This window comes from Phyllobates terribilis, unplaced genomic scaffold (assembly GCF_046119375.1).
Source record: "Phyllobates terribilis strain yellow unplaced genomic scaffold, ASM4611937v1 Scaffold_12__6_contigs__length_324123572, whole genome shotgun sequence".
In the NCBI taxonomy this organism is placed as follows: Eukaryota; Metazoa; Chordata; class Amphibia; order Anura; family Dendrobatidae; genus Phyllobates; species Phyllobates terribilis.
In genome coordinates this window covers 22,594,011-22,618,815 of record NW_027362772.1, presented here as the reverse complement: position 1 = coordinate 22,618,815, position 24,805 = coordinate 22,594,011, and the positions used below count along the sequence as shown (strand labels likewise).

Here is a 24,805-nt window from a genome sequence, read left to right as displayed (position 1 = left end):
CGGGAGGCATCTTGGCATGCGCCATGGACAGGGGATTGGCGTGCACGCAAAACAGTGGAACAAGCAGTGGTGTCACCCGCAGATACTGTTGCTGGACCCTGGGGTTCGGCCCACTTAGTCGCATGCTTTGCTGCCATGTGCCTGATCATGCTGGTGGTGGTCAGGCTGGTAGTTTTGCTACCCCTGCTGATGCTGGTCTGGCAGATGGTGCAAATGGCCTTTTTGGGGTTATCGGCAGACTCTTTAAAAACAACCATACTTGGTAAGACCTAACTGTTGTACTGGCAACTTCTGTCGTGTTGGTGTTACGGGGAACAGTTGCCAGCCTTTTGAATGCGGCCACCACACTGCTTCTTCCTGCCTGTTGGGGTGCTCTGCCTCCCTCCCCTGTGTGCTGCTGTCCTCACTCTGCATGTCCTCCTGCCAGTTTGGGTCAGTTACTATATCATCCATGACCTCGTCTTCCACTTCCGCACCCTGGTCCTCCTCTTGACTTTCTGGCAATTGTGTCTCATCATCGTCCACCACTTGTGACACTTTCCCACGGTCGCCTTCGTGTGATCGTGGCTGCTCAAATATTTGGGCCTCGCTACATGCGATCTCTTGCCCCGCTTCAAGTGAACCAGGTGAGAGGCCCGATTCTATAAATGGAAAAGTGTACAGCTCTTCAGAGTGTCCAATTGTGGGATCAGTTGTCTCTGGGCACTCAGCATGGTGGAAGGAAGGAGGATCAGGGTGAGGGATATGCAGTCCAGGCTCATGGCTACTGAGACGTGACCGTGTGGAAGACAGGGTGGTGGTGGTGGTGGCTAAGTGACTGGAAGCATTATCTGCTAACCAACCAACAACCTTTTGACGCTGCTTTGGGTTCAATATTGGTGTGCTGCGGTCTCCTAGAAATTGGGACAGGAAGGTCAAGCGAGAAGATGTGGCTGTTTGTTGTGGCACAATTTCAGCTTGCCCATGGCCTCGGCCTCTGCATGCACCATCACCATCACCTCCAGTTCACCGTCCCTTGCCACGTGGCTTGTCCATTTTAAATGGTGAACAATATCTTCCACGCTCACTACAAATGGCTGAAGTTGGAGCCAACGTACAGTATATGTGATCCCTGTGACGGACAAATCACAGTTTTAAATAGCTGGCCTGTAGGTATCTATTTTTAAGAGCGACCTCATGTCAATAAGTTCGCTGACACACTGAAACAAAATTTTAATGGATGCCAGAAATGGCAGAATTTAGAGCGAACTTATATGTGATCCAAGTGACGGACAAACCACAGTTTTAAATAGCTTGATTTTTAGCGCTGAAATATAGAAAGAACCTGGCTGTATTCTGCAGTGCCAACAAGCAAATGTATAAGAATATAACTACTATAATACTGCTCCTATGTACAAGAATATAACTACTATAATACTGCTCCTGTGTACAGGAATATAACTATTATAATACTGCTCCTATGTACAAGAATATAACTACTATAATACTGCTCCCTATGTACAAGAATATAACTACTATAATACTGCCCCTATGTACAAGAATATAACTACTATAATACTGCTCCTATGTACAAGAATATAACTACTATAATACTGCTCCTGTGTACAGGAATATAACTATTATAATACTGCTCCTATGTACAAGAATATAACTACTATAATACTACCCCTATGTACAAGAATATAACTACTATAATACTGCCCCTATGTACAAGAATATAACTACTATAATACTGTCCCTATGTGCAAGAATATAACTACTATAATACTGCCCCTATGTACAAGAATATAACTACTATAATACTGCCCCCTATGTACAAGAATATAACTACTATAATACTGCTCCTATGTACAGGAATATAACTACTATAATACTGCCCCTATGTACAAGAATATAACTACTATAATACTGCCCCTATGTACAAGAATATAACTACTATAATACTGCCCCCTATGTACAAGAATATAACTACTATAATACTGCCCCCGATATACAAGAATATAACTACTATAATACTGCCCCTATGTACAAGAATATAACTACTATAATGCTGCCCCTATGTACAAGAATATAACTACTATAATACTGATCCAATGTGCAAGAATATAACTACTATAATACTGCCTCTATGTACAAGAATATAACTACTATAATACTGCCCCTATGTACAAGAATATAACTACTATAATACTGCCCCTATGTACAGGAATATAACTACTATAATACTGCCCCTATGTACAAGAATATAACTACTATAATACTGCCCCTATGTACAAGAATATAACTACTATAATACTGCCCCCTATGTACAAGAATATAACTACTATAATACTGCCCCCGATTTACAAGAATATAACTACTATAATACTGCCCCCTATGTACAAGAATATAACTACTATAATACTGCCCCCTATGTACAAGAATATAACTACTATAATACTACTCCTATGTACAAGAATATAACTACTATAATACTGCCCCCTATATACAAGAATATAACTATTATAATACTGCTCCTATGTACAAGAATATAACTATTATAATACTGCTCCTAATTGAGCCGTAAACTGTTGAATTATAAAGCATTATTACAGCCCAGTTCATTAATATTCGCTTGTTCAGCTGATAATCTGGATTTGCTCGTTTACCTCTGACTCATTGTCGTCTTGTTAATTGTCTGCACGATGAATTATACTTTCATTGTTTCTTTTCTTGCCGTACAATAAATGATGAAATTCCCTATGATAAGTGACACGTGAACTCTCAGTTTATTCTTTTAGAGTAATGAAATTTCAATTCAATTTGTCATCTGACCTCCCCAGTATGATTAATTCTGCTTCAGTGGGGATAAATTGTTTTTAGATATCTTTAGATACCAGATGTTTTTGGTTTTGTTGGCCCAAATCAGTTACAACTCCTTTAAAGGGCCATAGAGATATATGATAAGATAACATTTAGGCTGCCTGTAGGCACCACTAGGGGGAGCTCACTGTATACTGTTTATACACTGCCATTGAACTCAGTGCCTAAATTATGATCCAGAGGCTCCTAAACTCCGCATTGGTGGCAGGAGGAAGTCAGTAATGATGCACAACACAAATCATTTCCCTCTGTAATGGCAGAAATGTGCAGCTTTATATCAGAGAAGACAGAAGAGCAGCAGCTCCTAGAATGTTATCTTATTATCAGCTCAGGAGTTTGGAAACATAAAGAATAGAAAGTTTCAATATTTATGTTTAACCTCCAATGCTTTGTGTAAAGGGTGACTAAACCTTTCAAAAACTTTTAGTATGTTATATTCACATTTTTTTAAGTTTTTGTCTTTGGAAGTCCTGAGACCCCACTAATTGCTGAAACTGTATCATCAGAGTGGTGTACATGAAGTCTATGCGGTTTAGTTATTATTAGTTTTTCTCTAACTATTTGGAGTAAAATGTTAACTTTTTTGTGCTTTTTATTGTATTCTCCAAACTTATTAAACACTTTAATGAGACAAATTTCTAATTTCTTTCCTTCCTATCTGATATGCAAATTGCCTCTTCAGAGAAAAGGAGGACTTGAACTCTATAGCGCCACCTATAGGAAGCAGCAATCCTACAAGTCACAATCAGCCCTTTAACGAGTCGTGCAATATCTGATCTTCCTATCTGATTAACTTTTTATTGTGCTGGTGATAGCGGGCTTGGCTTAGTGTTTCATATGTTTTTACATCGAATTTATCAAAGTTGTGAAAAAGTTGAAAATTCATTCTAGCAAGATGTAGAATCCATCTATCAATCCATCTATTATCTATTATCTATCTATTATCTATTATCTATCTATTATCTATCTATTATCTATCATCTATTATCTATCTATCATCTATCTATTATATATTAGCTATCTATTATATATTATCTATCTATTATCTATCTATTATCTATTATCTATCTATTATCTATCATCTATTATCTATTATCTATCATCTATTATCTATCTATTATCAATTATCTATCTATTATCTATCATCTATCATCTATTATCTATTATCTATCTATTATCTATCTATTATCTATCATCTATCTATTATCTATTATCTATCTATTATCTATCTATTATCTATCAATCCATCTATTATCAATCTATTATCTATTATCTATCTATTATCTATCATCTATTATCTATTATCTATTATCTATCTATTATCTATCTGTTATCTATCTATTATCTATTATCTATCTATTATCTATCTATCTATTATCTATCTATATATAATCTATCTATCATCTATCTATCATCTATCTATTATCTATCAATCCATCTATTATCTATCTATTATCTATCTATCTATTATCTATAATCTATTATCTATTATCTATCTATTATCTATCATCTATCTATTATCTATTATCTATCTATTATCTATCATCTATTATCTATTATCTATTATCTATATATTATCTATCTATTATCTATCAATCCATCTATTATCTATCTATTATCTATTATCTATCTATTATCTATCATCTATTATCTATTATCTATCTATTATCTATCTATTATCTATCAATCCATCTATCAATCCATCTATTATCTATCTATTATCTATTATCTATCTATTATCTATCATCTATTATCTATCTATTATCTATCATCTATCTATCATCTATTATCTATTATCTATCTATTATCTATCATCTATTATCTATCATCTATTATCTATCTATTATCTATCTATTATCTATCAATCCATCTATTATCTATCTATTATCTATCTATTATCTATCATCTATGTATTATCTATCTCTATTATCTATCTATCTATCATCTATCTATTATCTATCTATTATCTATCTATCATCTATCTATTATCTATCTCTATCTATTATCTATCTATCTATCATCTATCTATTATCTATATATTATCTATTATCTATCTATTATCTATCTATTATCTATCATCTATTATCCATCTATCTATCTTTTATCTATCTATCATCTATCTATTATCTATCATCTTTCTATTATCCATCTATTATCTATATATCTATTATCTATCTATTATCTATCTATTATCTATCATCTATCTATCATCTATCTATTATCTATCATCTATCTATTATCTATCATTATCTATTATCTATCTATTATCTATCTATCATCTATCTATTATCTATCATCTATCTATCATCTATCTATTATCTATTATCTATCTATTATCTATCTATTATCTATCTATCATCTATCTATTATCTATCATTATCTATTATCTATCTATTATCTATCTATTATCTATCTATCATATATCTATTATCTATCTATTATCTATCATCTATATCTATTATCTTTCCATTATATATTATCTATTATCTATCTATCTTCCATCTATCATCTATCTATTATCTATCATCTATCTATTATCTATTATCTAGCTATCTATTATCTAGCTATTATCTATTATCTATCTATTATCTATCTATCATCTATTATCTATCTATCTATCTATTATATATTATCTATCTATTATCTATCTATTATTTATCTATCATCTATCTATTATCTATTATCTATCTATTATCTATCTATTATCTATCTATCATCTATCTGTCATCTATCTATTATCTATCATCTATCTATTATCTATCTATTATCTATTATCTATCTATCATCTATCTATTATCTATCTATTATCTATCTATTACCTATTATCTATTATCTATCTATTATCTATCATCTATCTATTATCTATCTATTATCTATTATCTATCTATTACCTATATCTATTATCTATCTATTATCTATCATCTATCTATTATCTATCTATCATCTATCTATCTATTATCTATTATTTATTATCTATCTATTATCTATCTATTACCTATTATCTATCATCTATCTATTATCTATCTATCTATCATCTATCTATTATCTATCTATTATCTATCATCTATCTATTATCTATCTATCTATTATCTATCTATCTATTATCTATCTATCTATTATCTATTATCTATCTATTATCTATCTATTATCTATCATCTATCTATTATCTATCTATTATCTATCTATCTATCTATTATCTATCTATTATCTATCATCTATTATCTATCTATTTATTATCTATCATCTATTATCTATCTATTATCTATCTATCTATTATCTATCTATTATCTATCTATTATCTATTATCTATCTATTATCTATCATCTATCTATTATCTATCTATCAACTATCTTTGTCACACGCACGTTTCCCTTTCTAGCAGCGAGTATTTTTGTAGCCTGGTCGTCCACTTCTGGATGTCACCTGGAGACACAGTCGCACACATTTCTCTGACCTCTTCTACAGTCACCTAGTGCGGATGGACGGCAGCTGAGTCATTTAGCAGATGATACACCCGGTGAGACATAGAATAAACCTGACAGATGGCTGCCACATCAATCATCTTCCATGACCGCATGCGGTGGGCATGTAACTCCCCATTCCAAACTTTTTATGGTCCCCCCCAAAAAACAATAACTTCTACATGAAATGAAAACAGTAAAATAAAAAGAAATCTTAACCAAGACTTGATAAATAATCAGAGCATAGCCGAGACATATAAGATACACACACTATATAGAGAAAAGTATGTGCCCCCTGCCAATTCCCCTACTGAAGATTTTCTGACCTCCTATCCTACATCCATAGTCCAGTTCACTACGTCAAGATTTTTGTCTACTTATTGTATGTTCTTAATTACATTTTGGGGGTCATTTCTCCGGTAGTTTCTGGCTTGAATAAACAGAGGCTACAAAAGAAGTAGACAGACTATGAAAAGTGTTCCTACAAAACTCACAAGCCTCTTATACCCAAGTACCTGAGATAGGAGAAGGAATCTTAAAGGATAACACTAAGTAATCTGCTCAGGTTTCATTGAGATCTAGTAGAAGGACCTGTAGGATCAGATTGTGACGTATTAGTACGCATAGGCTGTAATCCCCCGGTTCAGTGAGGGCTCCGGTGCTGAGCCCGCACTGAACCGAGCACATGTCAGCTAATTATTTCAGCTGACATGTGCCTGCAACAGCCACGAGTGGAATCGCGATCCACCCGCGGCTGTTAACATGTTAAATGCCGCTGTCAATCTCCGACAGCGGCATTTAACGCGCGCTTCCGGGAAGCGCGTCCTAAGCCCCGCCCATCGGTGACCCCCGTCACGTGATCGCGGGTCACCAATGGGCGGGCATGACAACCCAGGGCCTGCAGCAGACGCCTGCGGTTGTCATGAGCTGGTCGCTATGAGCGCCACCTAGTGGTCGGCGCTCATAGCACAGGACCATTTCTGCTGCATACCGGGGATATGCTGATCCCCTTTATGTAGCAGAGGCGATCGGACAGTCGCTGCTTCTAGTCTCCTACGGAGACTATAGAAGCAAGCAAAAAGTGAAAAAAAAAAGTTTTTAAAAATATAAAAAAAATTAAAAAAATATAAAAGTTTAAATCACCCTCCTTTCGCCTCATTCAAAATAAAATAATAAAAAAAAACCCTACATACACATATTTGGTATCGCCGCGTTCAGAATCGCCCGATCTATCAATATAGAAAAATAATTAATCTGATCGGTAAACGGCGTAACGAGAAAAAAATTCTAAATGCCAGAATTACGTTTTTTGGTCTCTGCAAAATTACAATAAAATGTAATAACGGGCGATCAAAACATTGGATCTACCCCAAAATAGTATCAATAAAAACGTCAGCCCGGTGTGCAAAAAATAAGCCCTCACCTGGCCCCAGATCCTGAAAAATGGAGACGCTACGGGTCTTGGAATATGGCGCTATTTTTTTTTTTTACCAAATTTTGGAATTTTTTTTCACCACTTAAATAAAAAACAACCTATACATGTTTGGTGTCTATGAACTCGTAATGACCTGGAGAATAAGAATGGTAGGTCAGTTTTAGCATTCAGTGAACGTGGTATAAAAAATAAATAAAAAACAACTCTGGTATTGCACTTTTTTTTGCAATTTCACCGCACTTGCAATTTTTTTCCCGTTTTCCCGTATATGATATGGTAAAACTAGTAATGGCGTTGAAAAGTACAGCTCGTACCGCAAAAAATAAGCTCTCACACGGCCATATTGACCAAAAAATAAAAACGCTATGGCTCTGGGAACAAGGGGAGCAAAAAATGAAAATGCAAAAACGACAAATCCCAAGGTTGCGAAAGGGTTAAAGATCCCCAATTCAAAGGATGTAGGAAAGCTTAGGATCCCCTTGTGCCCTGGTTGGAGGATTCCAGATTTATGACGTCTCAGATGATAAGTTGTGGTGGTATTTAGCCGTACGCTCCAACAACTCCATAATTACCTCTAATTAGACAGTAAGTAGATATTTCTCTGCAGCAGATTTCCATGAGTCAACTGGTTTCTTGGTCTTGGTCACCTGGACTTGTTCTTGAGAAAAGTGACACTCATCAATGCAAGAGTCTTCCAAAGAACTAACGAATGTCAGCTCTAGACCTCGAGAACCTGCAATATTAGCCCAGAAAAATGGAGAAAGTTTCCCGGGGTGGATGGAATGTATCTGACATTGTAACTATTTGTTGCAGTTGCAGTTTATACATTGTGTTGGGCTCTATTCACAAGTCCATTTGTCATCCTTTTGCCTGAATCCATTACAAATGGAGCAAAAATGCATTCACTCTTTTTTTCCATTTAACATCCATTTTTATTCCATTTTCATCTGTTCTTCCTACAGGGAACTGCATTTTTTTAATCCAGATAAAAAACGGATTGTGGCGAAGTGAAAGACATCTTAGGACATTTCTATCCACATTCTAATGAATGGAACTTTTTATTTCCACTTTTATCATCCCAAAAGAAATCCAAAAAATGGAAATAACTAACGGACATGTGAATGGAGCCTTATTCTGTCTTATGTCATAGTAATGAAAGGGTTCTCTAGTCATATATAAAAGATATACTAAGAGTAAGAGATTTATACAAAATATCACACTCAGTGTGAAACGCGCGTCGGGGCGGTTGTGGTGGTCTTGATTTACCCCATGTCAGCACCTTTTGACACACCTAGATATTGGTTACATGGTGCAGAAACCCTGGGCATTTGCTCATCTGCTTTAGGACATTTTTAGTGTTTTTCTGATAATTAAGAGGAGGGCAAGTGACCATCAAACCAGTTGTGGTCACGAGGAAGACACCATTATTTTAGTGATAATCCTGGGACCCTGTGGCTAGAAGCCATGAACTGCACAGTCCTACTGTCCTTGTGTCAGTGCCCATTGGAGCGTGACTACCACCGAGTTCGCCAGCGATAGGCAGATATCAGCTTTGGTGAGGAGAGGTCATCAGATCGGTGGAGGTCCAACTCATCCGATTGAAAGCATTGCATTGTGCAGTGGCCATAAGTGGCACTGCAAGCTTTCCCCTGTATAAGTGAATAACACAGCCCCGTTCTGGAATATGGACCTGTAGTAATCCTGGGACCATGTGACTAGAAGCCATGAACTGTACAGTCCTGCTGTCTCCTTGTGTCATGATGGTAGTATTAGGAGTCATTGTCCATTGGAGCGTGACTACCACGTAGCTCAACAGGGGCAGATATCGGCTCCGGTGAGGAGAGGTCATCAGATTAGTGGAGGTCTAACTCATCTGATTGAAAGCATCACAGCGCCATGCATTGTGTAGTGGCCATAAGTGGTACTGCAAGCTTTCCCCTGTGTAAGTGAATAACACAGCCCCGTTCTGGAATATGGACCTTACCCAACTGATATTGATTTCTTACCCTACGGCCATGCCTGTTATTCTTCGCAAACAGTGCCACCCCTGCTTACAGGTCGTGTGTGGTAGTGCATCCCAGCCTCATTCACTGCAATGGGGCTGAGCTGCAATCTCACATGCAGACTGCAGACCGGTGTGGCGCTGCTTTTGATGGAAATCAATCATATTCTTCGAAATCCTTGAAAACCCCCTTAAGATTGTTTGGTGCCTTGTGCAAGCACCTTCTATAGGAAAGTGGGAACAGTCATACCCCGCCCTGAACCACATAACAAGACACTTGCATTATAAATGACTCATGGGGCTGGGGTAGCTGGGGTGCTACAAATTCTGTATTGGGGCTAAGGAACTTTAAGTTATGACTCTTATATCATATGTCTTATTGATTCCAATAGTCAGATCGATGGATGCAATTTTTTAAAGGAATCACATTAATTGCAGAAAGAGGCAAATGAAAAAAAAAAAATCTGCATGTAAGCAAAATTACCACTAGAGGTCACCAGTGAGAATATACATTTGCTAGTATTAAAAATGTGTGTGGAGGAGGAAGGTGGTTGTTATAAATTTCTCAATGGTTTCCGTATAACACCACAATTTTGTTTTTCACCTTGATTGTAAAACTGACACAATTTGCTGAAAGTGAAATATCCCTTTCAGTTTTGAATCCCATTTATTAAATGCACATAATTTGGATGTTTCTTTTAATTGACCACAATAGAAAACAATCAAAGTCAATGCTGGGCCTGATTGTACATTGCCACTATGTATGTGTCACACGTTCTATACACATTGGTGCTCTTGATGTTCCACCGCAGCGATCACCCGACTTCTTACATCTCAGTTTAGACTGAACTTCCGTGGGCAATGATCGGGGAGAATGCATTCTCCAGAATTTCCCTTTTTAAAGATGTATGGAGATACACAAAAACATCCCGTCACGCACTGCGTTGAGCAGAACAGACTAGCTTCAGTTCCATAGTTATTGCAGTTTTCGGGGCAGGCGGTTCCACAGGTTGCAAATTTCTGGTGAGTGTTACAATCTAGAATATAAAATGGACAGAATAGTAAATAAATAAACAAAAGCATCAAAATAAGATTGCTGATTCTTGTTAACACAAAAACCTTATTTAAACAATAGGTCATTACTCCGATGACACGTTCCCTTTAAATAGTGCTGGATATGTATTTATATGTGGAGTCATTGATATGGATGGAAAAATGCAATATTATTAGATGTTGATTTTGTTTATATAGATTGGGAAGGGATTTAGACAACCCCCAGCCCATGACCCCACCGTGATCACGTGACATTACGTACCGTGCTTGTCATGGCTTGCCATTGAATGCAGAACTGCAGGGATAAAATAAGGAATGAATTATAAGAATAGAATTGCAAGAATAAATACAAACACATTAGTAAATATATATATAGATTTCTTGATTCACTATTAAGTTTAATTTGCATCTATCAAAATTCTGCCGCCTGTCCCTGGACACAGACAGCGGTTTAGTTTAGTTCCATCCCTCATGTTTGTACAGGTGACCCAACTCAACTATTTTTTTTGGAGGGTTTCCATTAGAGATAAGAAAATCTATTAGTGAACAATTGAACTCACCTCGAATTTAAGAAAAAAAAAATCTGATTTTCCAGATCCTATTTTTTCTGATATCGTTTGTGCGTAAATAGCAAAATATCATCAATGAAGGAGTTAAAAAAAAAACTTCCTTTTTTTGTCATGTGATTTCCAGACATACAATGTGGTGAGTTATCTAGTGAAACAAGCAGTCAGTCACCCTCATGTGCAGCCAGTCTCCTTCACAGGCAGCCCCCTTCATGTGCAGCCAGCCTCCTTCATGTGCAACCAGCCCCCTTCAGCCAGCCACCTTCATGTGCAGCCAGCCTCCTTCATGTGCAACCAGCCCCCTTCAGCCAGCCTCCTTCATGTGCAGCCAGCCTCCTTCATGTGCAACCAGCCTCCTTCATGTGCAACCAGCCCCCTTCATGTGCAACCAGCCTCCTTCAGCCAGCTACTTTCATGTGCAGCCAGCCTCCTTCATGTGCAACCAGCCCCCTTCAGCCAGCCTCCTTCATGTGCAGCCAGCCTCCTTCATGTGCAACCAGCCTCCTTCATGTGCAACCAGCCCCCTTCATGTGCAACCAGCCTCCTTCAGCCAGCTACTTTCATGTGCAGCCAGCCTCCTTCATGTGCAACCAGCCCCCTTCAGCCAGCCACCTTCATGTGCAGCCAGCCTCCTTCATGTGCAACCAGCCCCCTTCAGCCAGCCACCTTCATGTGCAGCCAGCCTCCTTCATGTGCAACCAGCCCCCTTCAGCCAGCCTCCTTCATGTGAAGCCAGCCTCCTTCATGTGCAACCAGCCTCCTTCATGTGCAACCAGCCCCCTTCATGTGCAACCAGCCTCTTTCAGCCAGCTACTTTCATGTGCAGCCAGCCTCCTTCATGTGCAACCAGCCCCCTTCAGCCAGCCACCTTCATGTGCAGCCAGCCTCCTTCATGTGCAACCAGCCTCCTTCATGTGCAACCAGCCCCCTTCATGTGCAACCAGCCTCCTTCAACCAGCTACTTTCATGTGCAGCCAGCCTCCTTCATGTGCAACCAGCCCCCTTCAGCCAGCCACCTTCATGTGCAGCCAGCCTCCTTCATGTGCAACCAGCCCCCTTCAGCCAGCCACCTTCATGTGCAGCCAGCCTCCTTCATGTGCAACCAGCCCCCTTCAGCCAGCCTCCTTCATGTGAAGCCAGCCTCCTTCATGTGCAACCAGCCTCCTTCATGTGCAACCAGCCCCCTTCATGTGCAACCAGCCTCCTTCAGCCAGCTACTTTCATGTGCAGCCAGCCTCCTTCATGTGCAACCAGCCCCCTTCAGCCAGCCACCTTCATGTGCAGCCAGCCTCCTTCATGTGCAACCAGCCCCCTTCAGCCAGCCACCTTCATGTGCAGCCAGCCTCCTTTATGTGCAGCCAGCCTCCTTCATGTGCAACCAGCCCCCTTCATGTGCAACCAGCCTCCTTCAGCCAGATACTTTCATGTGCAGCCAGCCTCCTTCATGTGCAACCAGCCCCCTTCAGCCAGCCTTCTTCATGTGCAGCCAGCCTTCTTCATGTGCAACCAGCCCCCTTCATGTGCAACCAGCCCCCTTCAGCCAGCCCCCTTCATGTGCAGCCAGCCCCCTTCATGTGCAACCAGCCCCCTTCATGTGCAGCCAGCCTCCTTCATGAGCATTCCTCTTCATGTGTAACCAACCTCCTTCAGCCAGGCCCCTTCATGTGCAGCCAGCCCACTTCAGCCAGCCTCCTTCATGTGCAGCCCACTTCATGTGCTGCCAGGCTCCTTATGTGCATCCCACTTCATGTGCAACCAACATCCTTCAGCCAGGCCCCTTCAGCCAGCCCCATTCATGTGCAGCCAGCTCCCTGCATGTGACGCGCCCTGGGCCTATGTGATATAGCGTTGCGCACGCAGGGACTACCCGGAGCCGGATCTGATAGGGGTAGTAGTCTCGTGGCGGTGACCCGGTCCGTGCCCAGGGAGTCAGACTAAGTGGCGGTATATTAGCAGTAGATGTAGGACGACTACGCTACCCGTTGAATGCAGCTATGGAGCTGCCGCTGCAGGGCAAACTGCTGAGGCCGGTGGGAGGATGGTGCAGCGTGGATGGTATAACCCCCAACGGGATGGGTATGGCCTCAGGGCAGCCGACGTGGATGATGGGGGTAGCAGGAATCACTCAGAGACGATACGGTGTAGTTCAGGGTCTTTACTGGTGACAAAGATAGACCCTCCCGGAGTACTGGCTAGCGGTCGGGGCCTGGTCAGTCCTTGAGCAGATGGGATCCCCCTTGGCCAGGCAGAGTTGTAGGCCTCCCCAACTAATTGTACTCTTCTGGCTACCTTGCTAGAGGCGGGTAAAGGTAGCCCACGTCCCTGAGTGTACCGTGTGGTGCTCACCCGTATGGCCGGTGACTCGGGGCCTCCTAGTAGCTTCCGCTCCACGACGGCGGTGCTGGTCGCACATGTGTGACCGAGCCTTCGGGTTTCTGGGCCAGAGGACCTGAAATCCCCTGCCGGTCGGTTTCTGCTGCTGGGTAGGAGTTAGTCCCCACAGCCTCGGACTCCGGGTCCGGTAAGAAATCTTCAATCAGGGCGAGCTCTACAGCTTCCAGCCCTGATCTCCTCTTAGCACGACTCCCACAGAGCTCCTGATCTTTCTTTCCTATCACTGCTTCTCTTCTTCTCTCTACTCTTCTCTCTAACCCTGCCTCAGCCCCAGGTTTATATAGGGGAAGTCCTTCCCCTCCCAGGACTGGGCAGGAGGTGTGGCATGCATAGGATTCCTGACCAAGAGACCTCCCACCTGCTCTCAGACATAACACTGCTGTTACTGTGGAAACCAGACCCCTGGGGTGCCACATTCCCCCCTAGTGAAATTTAGTACTCCGGGACTAAACATATTTTAGAAAAACATAACCAATACAAACAGAAACGGTACAATAGAAAAAAAAAACATATTAGAATGGTCACGGCGTGTCCGCAACCGGGTGCAGTTTTTGAAGAAAAGCAAGGTGTCCATTTCACCAAAACAGGGAGACGTAACCAGGTAGGGGTCTGTCCTGCCCCGAGTCCTTAACAGTCTTTAGTCCATTCCTAAGTTACGCTCCAACCAATTGTACAAGGATTCCCGGTAAATCCACCAAGGATTCCTAAAAATAACTAGAAACACATAATTATTTACAAGTAACAGACAGGTGACCACAAATAAAACAATTTAAACACTTCAAATTCTCCAACGTGCGGGTAACTGGCCTTTAGTGGCCCTAGTGGACCTACGGAGCTGACTGTCTGGCCCTGAACTACAGGGTGTAGGAGCTGTCAAGGGTAAACTGGGAAGCTGTCTACAGGCTCTTTGGCTCACTAGGGGTATGGCAGGCTCACTATAAGCAGAGGGTTGATCCTCCTGATCTGCTTGTGTGGAGTCTTCTGCCTCCTGGACCGGCTGTTCTTCCAGCTCTACCGGTTGCTCCGTGAGTACTTGGGATGCTGGTTGGAGGAACGTGAGGACGGGTACCACAACTGCACCATTGACTTGAGTCCAGGACCGAGGGAAGTCTCCGAGCACAGTACTAACCACATCTTCCCTTTCCTCTACGGGTCGAGGGTCTTCTTGTTCCTCTTCAGGATTCCGTAGCTGTTCGGGACACTTCTTCAGGTGATCCCGGGATACAATGGTTGTGGTTTCCCCTTCGTCTTTACTGATGGTACAGACCTTCGGGTTGTCGTGGCTTGAGGGCAGTACGATGTACGGGTCCTTCTCCCACTGGTCGTCCAACTTGTGGAGCCGTCTTTTCCTCTTCAAGACCTGCTCTCCGGGTACCAAGGGAACAGCGGGAGCATACTGGTTGTAAGTTTTCTCTTGTCTTTCCCTAGCTAGACAGAGACTTCGCTCCACGCTCTCCTGCACTTTCCGGTACTGCTGCTGCCTCTCTGTGTCCCAGTCTGCTTCCGGTGAAGTGTCCTCGGGTGTCAGGACTCCCATCTCCAGGTCAACAGGTAGCTTACCAGGTCTTGCCCTCATTAGGTAAGCCGGGGTACAGTTGGTGGAACCTACAGGGATGTAGTTGTATAGGTCCACCAGGTCGGGCAGCTTCTCAGGCCACAGACTGCGTTCTTCCAGGGGCAAAGTTTTTAGAAGATCTATCACCACCTGGTTCATTTTCTCACAAAGTCCATTAGTTTGCGGATGATAGGGTGTCGTCCTGATCTTCCGGCAGCCATACAGAGTACAGAACTCTTGGAAGACCTCCGCTTCAAAGGCAGGTCCCTGGTCCGTCAGCACCTGCTCTGGGTAGCCGTGTGGACGGCAGAAGTGCTGCTGGAAGGCTCTAGCTGCTGTTTGAGCCGTTAAGTCCTTGACGGGGACGACAACCAAGAACCGGGAGTAGTGATCCACGATGGTTAATGCGTAGACGTAGCCACTTCTGCTTGGGGTCAGTTTTACATGATCCAAGGCTACCAGTTCCAACGGCTGCCGGGTGACGATGGACTGAAGGGGGGTCTTCTGGCTGGCACGGTCCTTCCTTCTTAGGTTGCATGGGCCACAGTCTCTGCACCACCTCTCGATGGTTCCTCTCATGCCTACCCAATGGAACCGCCCGCGCAGCAGGAACTCCAGCTTCTTCCATCCGAAGTGCCCAGCCCCGTCGTGGTATGCATCCATCACCATAGCTGCGTCCCTTCTTGGCACCACTACTTGCCAGATCAGTTCATGCGTCCGGGAGTTAACCATTCTGCGGCACAACTTCCCCTTGTAAAGGAACAGTCGACTCTTCTCTGCCCACAGTTGCTTGGCCTCCTCCGGAGCGTCTGGGTCAAGGCGAGCTTCTGGCTGAGTCAGCATCTCCTTCACCAGCCGGACGGCAGGGTCACTGTCTTGCATTTCCGCCCAGTTGTAGTGAGGTAAGGGGTTGAACGTAGCGGCTTGCTTACCCCTTACACGGTGGGAATACTGGATAGTCCCATGACGGTGGAACGCAGGGAGTTCGACCTCTTCCAAATCTTCTGAATCCTCACCCTCGTCCGGTAGGTTTGGCATCCTGGACAGGGCGTCCGCGTTGGTATTGGAGCGTCCTGCCCGGTATTTGATTGTAAACTCATAGTTGGACAAGCGGGCCATCCATCTCTGCTCTAGGGCACCGAGTCTTGCAGTGTCCAGGTGTGTCAACGGGTTGTTATCCGTGTACACGGTGAACCGGGAAGAAGCGAGGTAGTGCTTAAAGCGTTCGGTGACTGCCCACACCACTGCCAGGAACTCTAGCTTAAATGAGCTGTAATTCTCAGGATTTCTTTCGGTGGGTCGCAGTTTTCGGCTGGCGTAAGCAATTACCCGTTCTTTCCCCTGCTGGATCTGGGATAGTACGGCTCCTAGCCCGATGTTACTGGCGTCGGTGTAGAGGATAAAGGGTTGGCTATAATCAGGGTACGCCAGGATTTCATCCCCCGTGAGGGCCATCTTCAGCTGGCGGAAGGACTCTTCTTCCAACTTCTCCCATCTGAAGGGCGGCTTCTGGTTCTTGGCCTTCCTGGACTGGCCTATCAGGAGGTCCTGCATAGGAGCTGCCTTTTTGGTGAAACCGGGTATAAACCTTCGGTAGTAGCCTACCAACCCGAGGAACTGCCTCACTTCCTTTACACTGGAGGGGCTTGGCCATTCCTTAATTGCGGTGATCTTATCAGGGTCGGGAGCCACTCCGTCAGCACTCACCACGTGTCCCAGGTACTGCACCTTTGGCTTCAGGAGGTGACACTTGGAGGGTTTCACCTTTAGGCCGTAACTTGCCAGAGCTTCAAACACTTCCGCCAGGTGCTTCAGGTGGTCCTCGTAGGTTTTGGAGTAGATGATGACATCGTCCAGGTATAACAGGACCGTCTCAAAGTTCCGGTGTCCCAGACAGCACTCCATCAATCGCTGGAAGGTTCCTGGTGCGTTGCAGAGTCCAAACGGCATGCAGGTAAACTCACTAAGTCCCATCGGGGTGGTGAATGCGGTCTTTTCCCGATCCGCCTCTGCTACAGGAACCTGCCAGTACCCGCTAGTGAGATCCAAGGTGGAGAAGAAGTTAGCAGATTTTAAAGCAGCCAAAGACTCCTCTATTCTTGGTAAGGGGTACGCATCTTTGTGTGTGATACGGTTTATTTTCCGGTAATCTACACACATTCTCATGGTGTTGTCTTTCTTTTTGACCAAGACTAGTGGAGCTGCCCAGGGGCTACAGCTTTCCCTGATTACCCCAGCCTCCTTCATGTCTCTAAGCATCCCCTTGGCGTGTTGGTAGTGTGCAGGGGGTACGGGTCGATACCTCTCTTTTATGGGAGGATGGTCTCCCGTGGGGATGTGATGTTCTACCCCCTTGACTCGCCCGAAGTCTAACGGGTGTTTACTAAACACTCTCTCGTACTCTTGAACCACCCGGTAGACTCCCTGTTTCTGGTGAGAGGGAGTGGAGTCAGTACCCAAATGTAGTTGCTGACACCAATCCTCCATTTGTTGTTTAGAGCCGTTACCTTCCTCCGGAGAAGATGGAGGCAAGGGTTCTACGGACTGTATAGAATTCTGATTGATGGTATACAATTTGGCTAGCGTGGCATACCGGGGCAGGTACACTTCCCTCTTCCCGATATTTATTATGCGAACGGGCACCCTCCCATGGCGTACATTGACCACCCCCCGTGCTGTCAAAATGGTGGGCCTACTGTCTGAGTAAACTGGTTCTACCATTGCCTGGTAATCTCTACCTCTCAGACCAATAGCCGCCCGGCACCAAATCATCATTTCACTTTTTGGGGGCATGGCAATAGGGAAAGGGTCACACATTCTCACGCTACCAATCTCACCGCCGGAGAGTTCCACCTGTTGCCGTCGCATCAGTGCCCGGATCTCTTTTTGGAGCACTCGCTGCTGGCCGGAGCTGGCGTTCTTGGCAACCTGCTGTAAAATAAAAATCACCTCCGCAAGACAATTTTCAATTACATTAGTTCCTAGAGTTATCTTAGGGTGACTCTCGCGCTTATCAATGTCCACAATGATCAGTCCCTGGGCTGCCAGCTCGACTCTACCGATTTTAATGGTCACCTCCTTAAATCCGATCTGTGGCACGGGCTGACCATTGCTGGCGATGATACTCAAGTCGTCGTCAGGGTAGCGGGTTATATCCGAGTCATTCCAGTACTGCTTGAAGAGCACGTACGGGATGGTGGTGACCTGTGACCCAGTGTCCAGTAGGGCACTCATAGGAATGCCATCCAGTACCACAGGCAAGACTGGACGTTCTCCCACATATTTGTCATGCCAGTTTGATGGGCCTGATGATCTTTTTCCTAGGGGTTGGCCCTCTACCCTAGGTTGTGCCAGTTTAAAGGACAGTACCTTGCCATATGTCCGGGTTGATTGCAGCGGCGGCAGATAGGTTGTCCGTCCTCGTTGTATCGGTCGCTGGGTCTTCCTCTGGCCAGTGGGGTCCTCCTTGGTCGGCGCCACGGGATGTCCTCCGGTCCGGATGCCAGCTGGATCTTCCCTGGAGTAGAAACCTGTAAAGACTGCACAGTTCGGGTTAGCGCAGCAACGCTTTTAGCTAGCTCTTGGACCTGATGGTGCAGGTCGGGAGCCGGGTCATTGTTCAAAGCCTGCGCATCAGCTCCCACAGGCCCTGCCAACAAGGGCGCCGCCTCTTGGTGGTAAGTGGTAGTGGGGCGTCTGTGGGTCACAACGCCACCTGGTGCCGGTTCTCGGAGCACCCGGATGGCTCTGTCCTTGAACTGTGCAAATCCCAGATGAGGGTCCTGTAAGGCCATTGCCCGCAACTGGGTTCGGTGGGCATTGCAATATAAACCCTCTATAAATTGTTCAGTCAACAGCCGGTCCTCGTCTCCCACGCCGTCAGGGTCGGTCTGCTTAATGGCCCTCAGGGCCTCTTGTAGGTTTAGTGCATAGTCCCTTATACTCTCGTGTGCTCGCTGCTTGCACCCGTAGAATCTAAGCTTGATCTCGGCTGAGGTGCGGGTATCAAAGGTATCCTTCAGCCGGGTTAGTATCCCTGCGACAGTCCTTCCCCCAGGTGGCCAGGACTTTACCTCCCTTTGGGCTGCCCCAGTTAATTGGGCCACCAGGATGCTCACTTTTTGCTCTTCTGTGAGGGGGTACACCTGGAAGAGGCTATCCAGCTTTTCTCTAAAGTCATGCAGAGTATGTGACTCCCCTGAGTACTGGGGTAGCCAGGCCGCTCCCGGGATATAGGGCATGGTGAAAGGCATGACTGCAGCAGCGGTGGCGCTGGCGGGGGTTGAGGCAGTGAAGCTCTCCTCCGTATCCGACATCTTCCTCCCCCCTAGTGGACCATGGCCTACCTTGCGATGATCCTCTTCCGTAGGCCGCGGCTCCGCAGTGGATCGTCAGGGTTGAGGACCTTCCGTCGCGCTCCTGTGACGTCGGCGTCTGCTGGGCTCCTTCCAGGACCTTACGCAACGTCCGGACGTGAGGCGGGGCTTCAGTTCTCGCGCGCTTTTGGAGTCCACGCCCCTCTTCTTCCTGCGCGGCGTCTTCAAGATGGCGTCCAACGGCGGGAAAACTCCACGGATGGCGGGAAGAAGGCAGAAGATGGCGCCAGATGGCGGGAAAACTTCGCGGATGGCGGGAAGAAGGTAGAAGATGGCGCCGGATGGCGGGAATCTTCACCACTGGTAAGTTTGAACAGTCTTTTTCAGGCACGCAGTACCCGGTGGTTGCGGGCACGAGATCCTGCCGACTACGCCAAAAGTTGACGCGCCCTGGGCCTATGTGATGTAGCGTTGCGCACGCAGGGACTACCCGGAGCCGGATCTGATAGGGGTAGTAGTCTCGTGGCGGTGACCCGGTCCGTGCCCAGGGAGTCAGACTAAGTGGCGGTATATTAGCAGTAGATGTAGGACGACTACGCCACCCGTTGAATGCAGCTATGGAGCTACCGCTGCAGGGCAAACCGCTGAGGCCGGTGGGAGGATGGTGCAGCGTGGATGGTATAACCCCCAACGGGAGGGGTATGGCCTCAGGGCAGCCGACGTGGATGATGGGGGTAGCAGGAATCACTCAGAGACGATACGGTGTAGTTCAGGGTCTTTACTGGTGACAAAGATAGACCCTCCCGGAGTACTGGCTAGCGGTCGGGGCCTGGTCAGTCCTTGAGCAGATGGGATCCCCCTTGGCCAGGCGGAGTTGTAGGCCTCCCCAACTAATTGTACTCTTCTGGCTACCTTGCTAGAGGCGGGTAAAGGTAGCCCACGTCCCTGAGTGTACCGTGTGGTGCTCACCCGTATGGCCGGTGACTCGGGGCCTTCTAGTAGCTTCCGCTCCACGACGGCGGTGCTGGTCCCACACGTGTGACCGAGCCTTCGGGTTTCTGGGCCAGAGGACCTGAAATCCCCTGCCGGTCGGTTTCTGCTGCTGGGTAGGAGTTAGTCCCCACAGCCTCGGACTCCGGGTCCGGTAAGAAATCTTCAATCAGGGCGAGCTCTACAGCTTCCAGCCCTGACCTCCTCTTAGCACGACTCCCACAGAGCTCCTGATCTTTCTTTCCTATTACTGCTTCTCTTCTTCTCTCTACTCTTCTCTCTAACCCTGCCTCAGCCCCAGGTTTATATAGGGGAAGTCCTTCCCCTCCCAGGACTGGGCAGGAGGTGTGGCATGCATAGGATTCCTGACCAAGAGACCTCCCACCTGCTCTCAGACATAACACTGCTGTTACTGTGGAAACCAGACCCCTGGGGTGCCACACATGTGCAGCCAGCCCCCTTCATTTGCAGCCCTCTTCATGCGCAGCCAGCCCATTTCATGTGTGGCCAGCTTCCTTTAGCTATCCCCTCCATGTGCAGCCATCCCCTTTCATATGCAGCCTGCCACCTTCATGTGCACCCCCCTTCATGTGCAACCAACCACCTTGGCCAGGCCCCTTCATGTGCAGCCATCCCACTTTAGTCAGCCCCCTGCATGTGCAGCCAGCTCCCTGCATGTGCAGCCAGCTCCCTTCATATGCAGCCAGCCATCTTCATGTGCAGCCAGCCCCCTTTAGCTAATCCACTTCATGTGTAGCCAGCCATCTTCATATGTAGCCAGCTCCCTTCAGCTAATCCACTTCATGTTTAGCCAGCCCCCTTCATGTGTAGCCAGCCCCCTTCAGCTAATCCACTATATGTGTAGCCAGCCCCCTTCATATGCAGCCAGCCCCCTTCAGCTAATCCACTTCATGTGCAGCCAACCACCTTCATGTGCAGCCAGCCCCCTTCATGTGCAGCCAGAACACTTCATGTGCAGCCAGCCCCTTTCAGCCAGCCCCTCCATATGCAGCCTGCTTACTTCATGTGCAGCCAACCCCCTTCATGTGCAGCCAGCCCCCTCCAGCTAATCCACTTCATGTGTAGCCAGCCCCCTTCATGTGTAGCCAGCCCCCTTCAGGTGCATCCAGAACACTTCATGTGCAGCCAGCCCCATTCAGCCAGCCCCTCCATATGCAGCCATCTCACTTCATGTGCAGCCAACCCCCTTCATGCGCAGCCAGCCCCCTCCAGCTAATCCACTTCATGTGTAGCCAGCCCCCTTCATGTGTAGCCAGCCCCCTTCAGGTGCATCCAGAACACTTCATGTGCAGCCAGCCCCATTCAGCCAGCCCCTCCATATGCAGCCATCTCACTTCATGTGCAGCCAACCCCCTTCATGCGCAGCCAGCCCCCTCCAGCTAATCCACTTCATGTGTAGCCAGCCCCCTTCATGTGCAGCCAGAACACTTCATGTACAGCCAGTACAGTAGTGGACATGCCATAGATACCTTTGGTGAGAATACCCCTTTGATTTGGATTGTAAATAGAGTAAAACAATATACAATTTACATTAGTAAAAGGTATAAAAAAAATAAAAAAAATTCCAAAGGTCCTAAAAATGTAGATTTTAGAGAGGACTTTTATAAAACCTTTTTTTTAGATTGCTTTGTGTGCGCCTGGTGACTGATGTAGTGGCACTGAGTTTGTCATGTGGCTCCTCTCATTTATTGTCATCACTTATCACAAGGCAGCAACAATTCAATGGAAAACTCATTTCTATCATAGTAAATAAATGAAATGACGTTATGTTACTTACCCAGGGAGAAAAGAAACAGCAAAGCTCTGACCTTCAACATATTTATGCTTCTGGTTGTCTGCAAATAAATATATAAAGAAACAATAATTAATCAGAAAATATAACATGACACAATCAGCGCCACCTACAGGTTAATGTACAAGGAAAAAGTACAAAAAATATATTAAAAATCCTAATGATATATATTAAATAGTTCAATGTACTGAAAGGTAACCGTGATATATTGTATATTGTTACTGTTCAGCATTACGTTCCAGTACAGAACTGCAAGAAAATGTTATACGCAAAGAAAAAAAAAATACCTTCCTTAAAGGGGTTGTCCAGATCCATAAAATTACTTTTATGTACCAGTGGATTTTCCACTGGCCATTTTCCAGTGTGGGAGAAAAGGAGATAGGAAAAAGTTTTTTTCTGAGTGAAGTAAAGTGTAAAAGACAAGGGAAACTGCTGTCACCTGAGGAAGCCTGGATGCAGCCGAAACGCGTTGAGTTTTTAATAGAAATAACAATTTTTAAATTTTTATTTTTAGTATATTTTTTCATTCGCTACATTTAGTACCGTGGGAGCGTCCTACACCTGGTATCTCTACCAATTTATAAAATTACTTTTAAAATTATTCAGAATAGGATTATGTAATACTAATAAACTTTATTTGCAATGTTGCTTGATCTTCAGCTTTTATGACTGCGGCACTTCCATTTTTAAGCATATCCTGGCTCGCCATGTTATCAATACTTTGTTATAATTGGGCTGATTGTTAATTTTTCATTTTTTTCTTTAATCATACTATGAACACATGTAAGGGTAAATTTTTTTGTGGGGGAAGTGGACAATCCCTTTAACGTTTTTTCCTAAAATTGAAACTTTCCTATGACCATAAAATATTCCAGCGATGTATTTTATTATCACATCCCATAAATGCCACAATAATGGACCTAAAAGATTATCAGATCTGCTGGATTATCAAAAGGACATAAAAAGTTTACAAAGTTAGGAAACTTTAGGAATTCTAGGTTAAAATCTGTTACATTACATAAAGTTCCCCTGAGCACACGTTCACCATTGTCAGCCTTTGTGCACCATGGACGTTGTTTCTTACTCACATGTACAGACGAGGAGAATCTCCAGCCAGAAAATACCAGAAGTTAGAACATCACATTTTATAGGACTGGATTTTAGGGGTGGAGATGAGCACCGATCGTATTGGTTCTGTTCGGATGAGGATATTTGTTCCCTGGGTCACTTGTTTGGTAATTTTTGGAGAACATATGTGGGTGGAAACTGAGCCAAATCACGGGAAATGCAAAGAGAGACTTCAAAGCATAAAAAGGTACAAAAATGATGCAGCTGAGAGCAAAAGATACTTTGTATTTAAACTTATATATAATATTTATAGTATTTTTTTGCAGTTTAGTTTTAGTCTCTTTTTTTATTTGCAGTTTATCTTGTAAGCACTAACCCCATCTTGGCCCATCTTGTACCATAACTTGCCCCTGGGCACTGGGGATCTTTTCTCATCATCACAATGTCAATCTGGGTGAGGGAAGGAACAAGTGTGCAACGACGGGAAGTGGGGAAGGGAGTCCAACAACTAGGGAAAGGGGAGTGAAGACCCCTAGGAAGATCTAATATCACCTTGACTACCCTATTGTCCCTATAAAATTTCAGCACCTATCACCGAACAGGAAACCTAATCCCTGAATGTCCCTAGAGCTAGGCCCTAGATGGGGAAGGGGTGAGCACTAGTTAGCCCCACTGTAACTAAAGACAACAAGGTAAACAAACAAAGGGGGTACACTTAGCTTGAGAAGACACCAGAGAGTTAACACTAACTGTACTCCAAGAAGAAGCTAGCCGACTACTAGCACTCCAGGCCTGGACAGAGGAACATAGAACTATCACCAGAGACTCTCTGGAGACACTGAGAACTTTTAACTACCAAGCAAGGGTGTTTCAATTAGCAGCAGAAGGTGGAGGTCGCTGCTTGGTCCTAAAGGGAGAATGATATTACTACACTACAGAGATGAGAGGATCAGGAAGGTGTCTGCAATGCCAAGAACAGTGACCTTCTACTGCCGGATCCATAGCAACTGTCTGTCACACTTGATATACCTGTGACACTAGTGGAATATTTTTGAATGTTTTCCCTTGAAATAAAGACAATTACTGAACAGACTTTGATGAAAACAACTGCAGATACAGTGTTGCGCAACTCATTTTGTGTCACTTTAAAATGTACAGGTCACTTAGTGGTTTCAACACTCGGATGAGGGAAAGTTCTTGAACGTTGCAATAGAACGTAAACTTTTGGGAACTATTTTTAGAATCTTTTTGCTCGCAGACCCTGATCTTTAGGGTTATGCTACATTTATC

At 44.5% G+C, this 24,805-nt stretch overlaps 1 protein-coding gene across 2 annotated transcripts in view; it reads right to left on the bottom strand.

The window, feature by feature from the left end:
- Positions 1-10,441: 10,441 nt before the first annotated feature.
- LOC141172958 (chymotrypsin inhibitor-like) overlaps positions 10,442-24,805 on the bottom strand; it is a 58,407-nt gene continuing 44,043 nt past the window's right edge. Inside the window, exons 1-4 of one of the 2 annotated variants that reach the window (XM_073657572.1) lie at positions 23,536-23,627; positions 22,433-22,490; positions 11,076-11,108; positions 10,442-10,797 (exon numbers count right to left, since the gene is read on the bottom strand). In XM_073657572.1, the coding sequence (XP_073513673.1) occupies positions 10,595-10,797; positions 11,076-11,108; positions 22,433-22,472 (276 nt within the window). In that variant the 5' untranslated portion in view covers positions 22,473-22,490; positions 23,536-23,627 and the 3' untranslated portion in view covers positions 10,442-10,594. Of the gene's footprint in view, positions 10,798-11,075; positions 11,109-22,432; positions 22,491-23,535; positions 23,628-24,805 lie in introns of those variants that run through there. The other variant, XM_073657573.1, reaches the window with a different exon arrangement.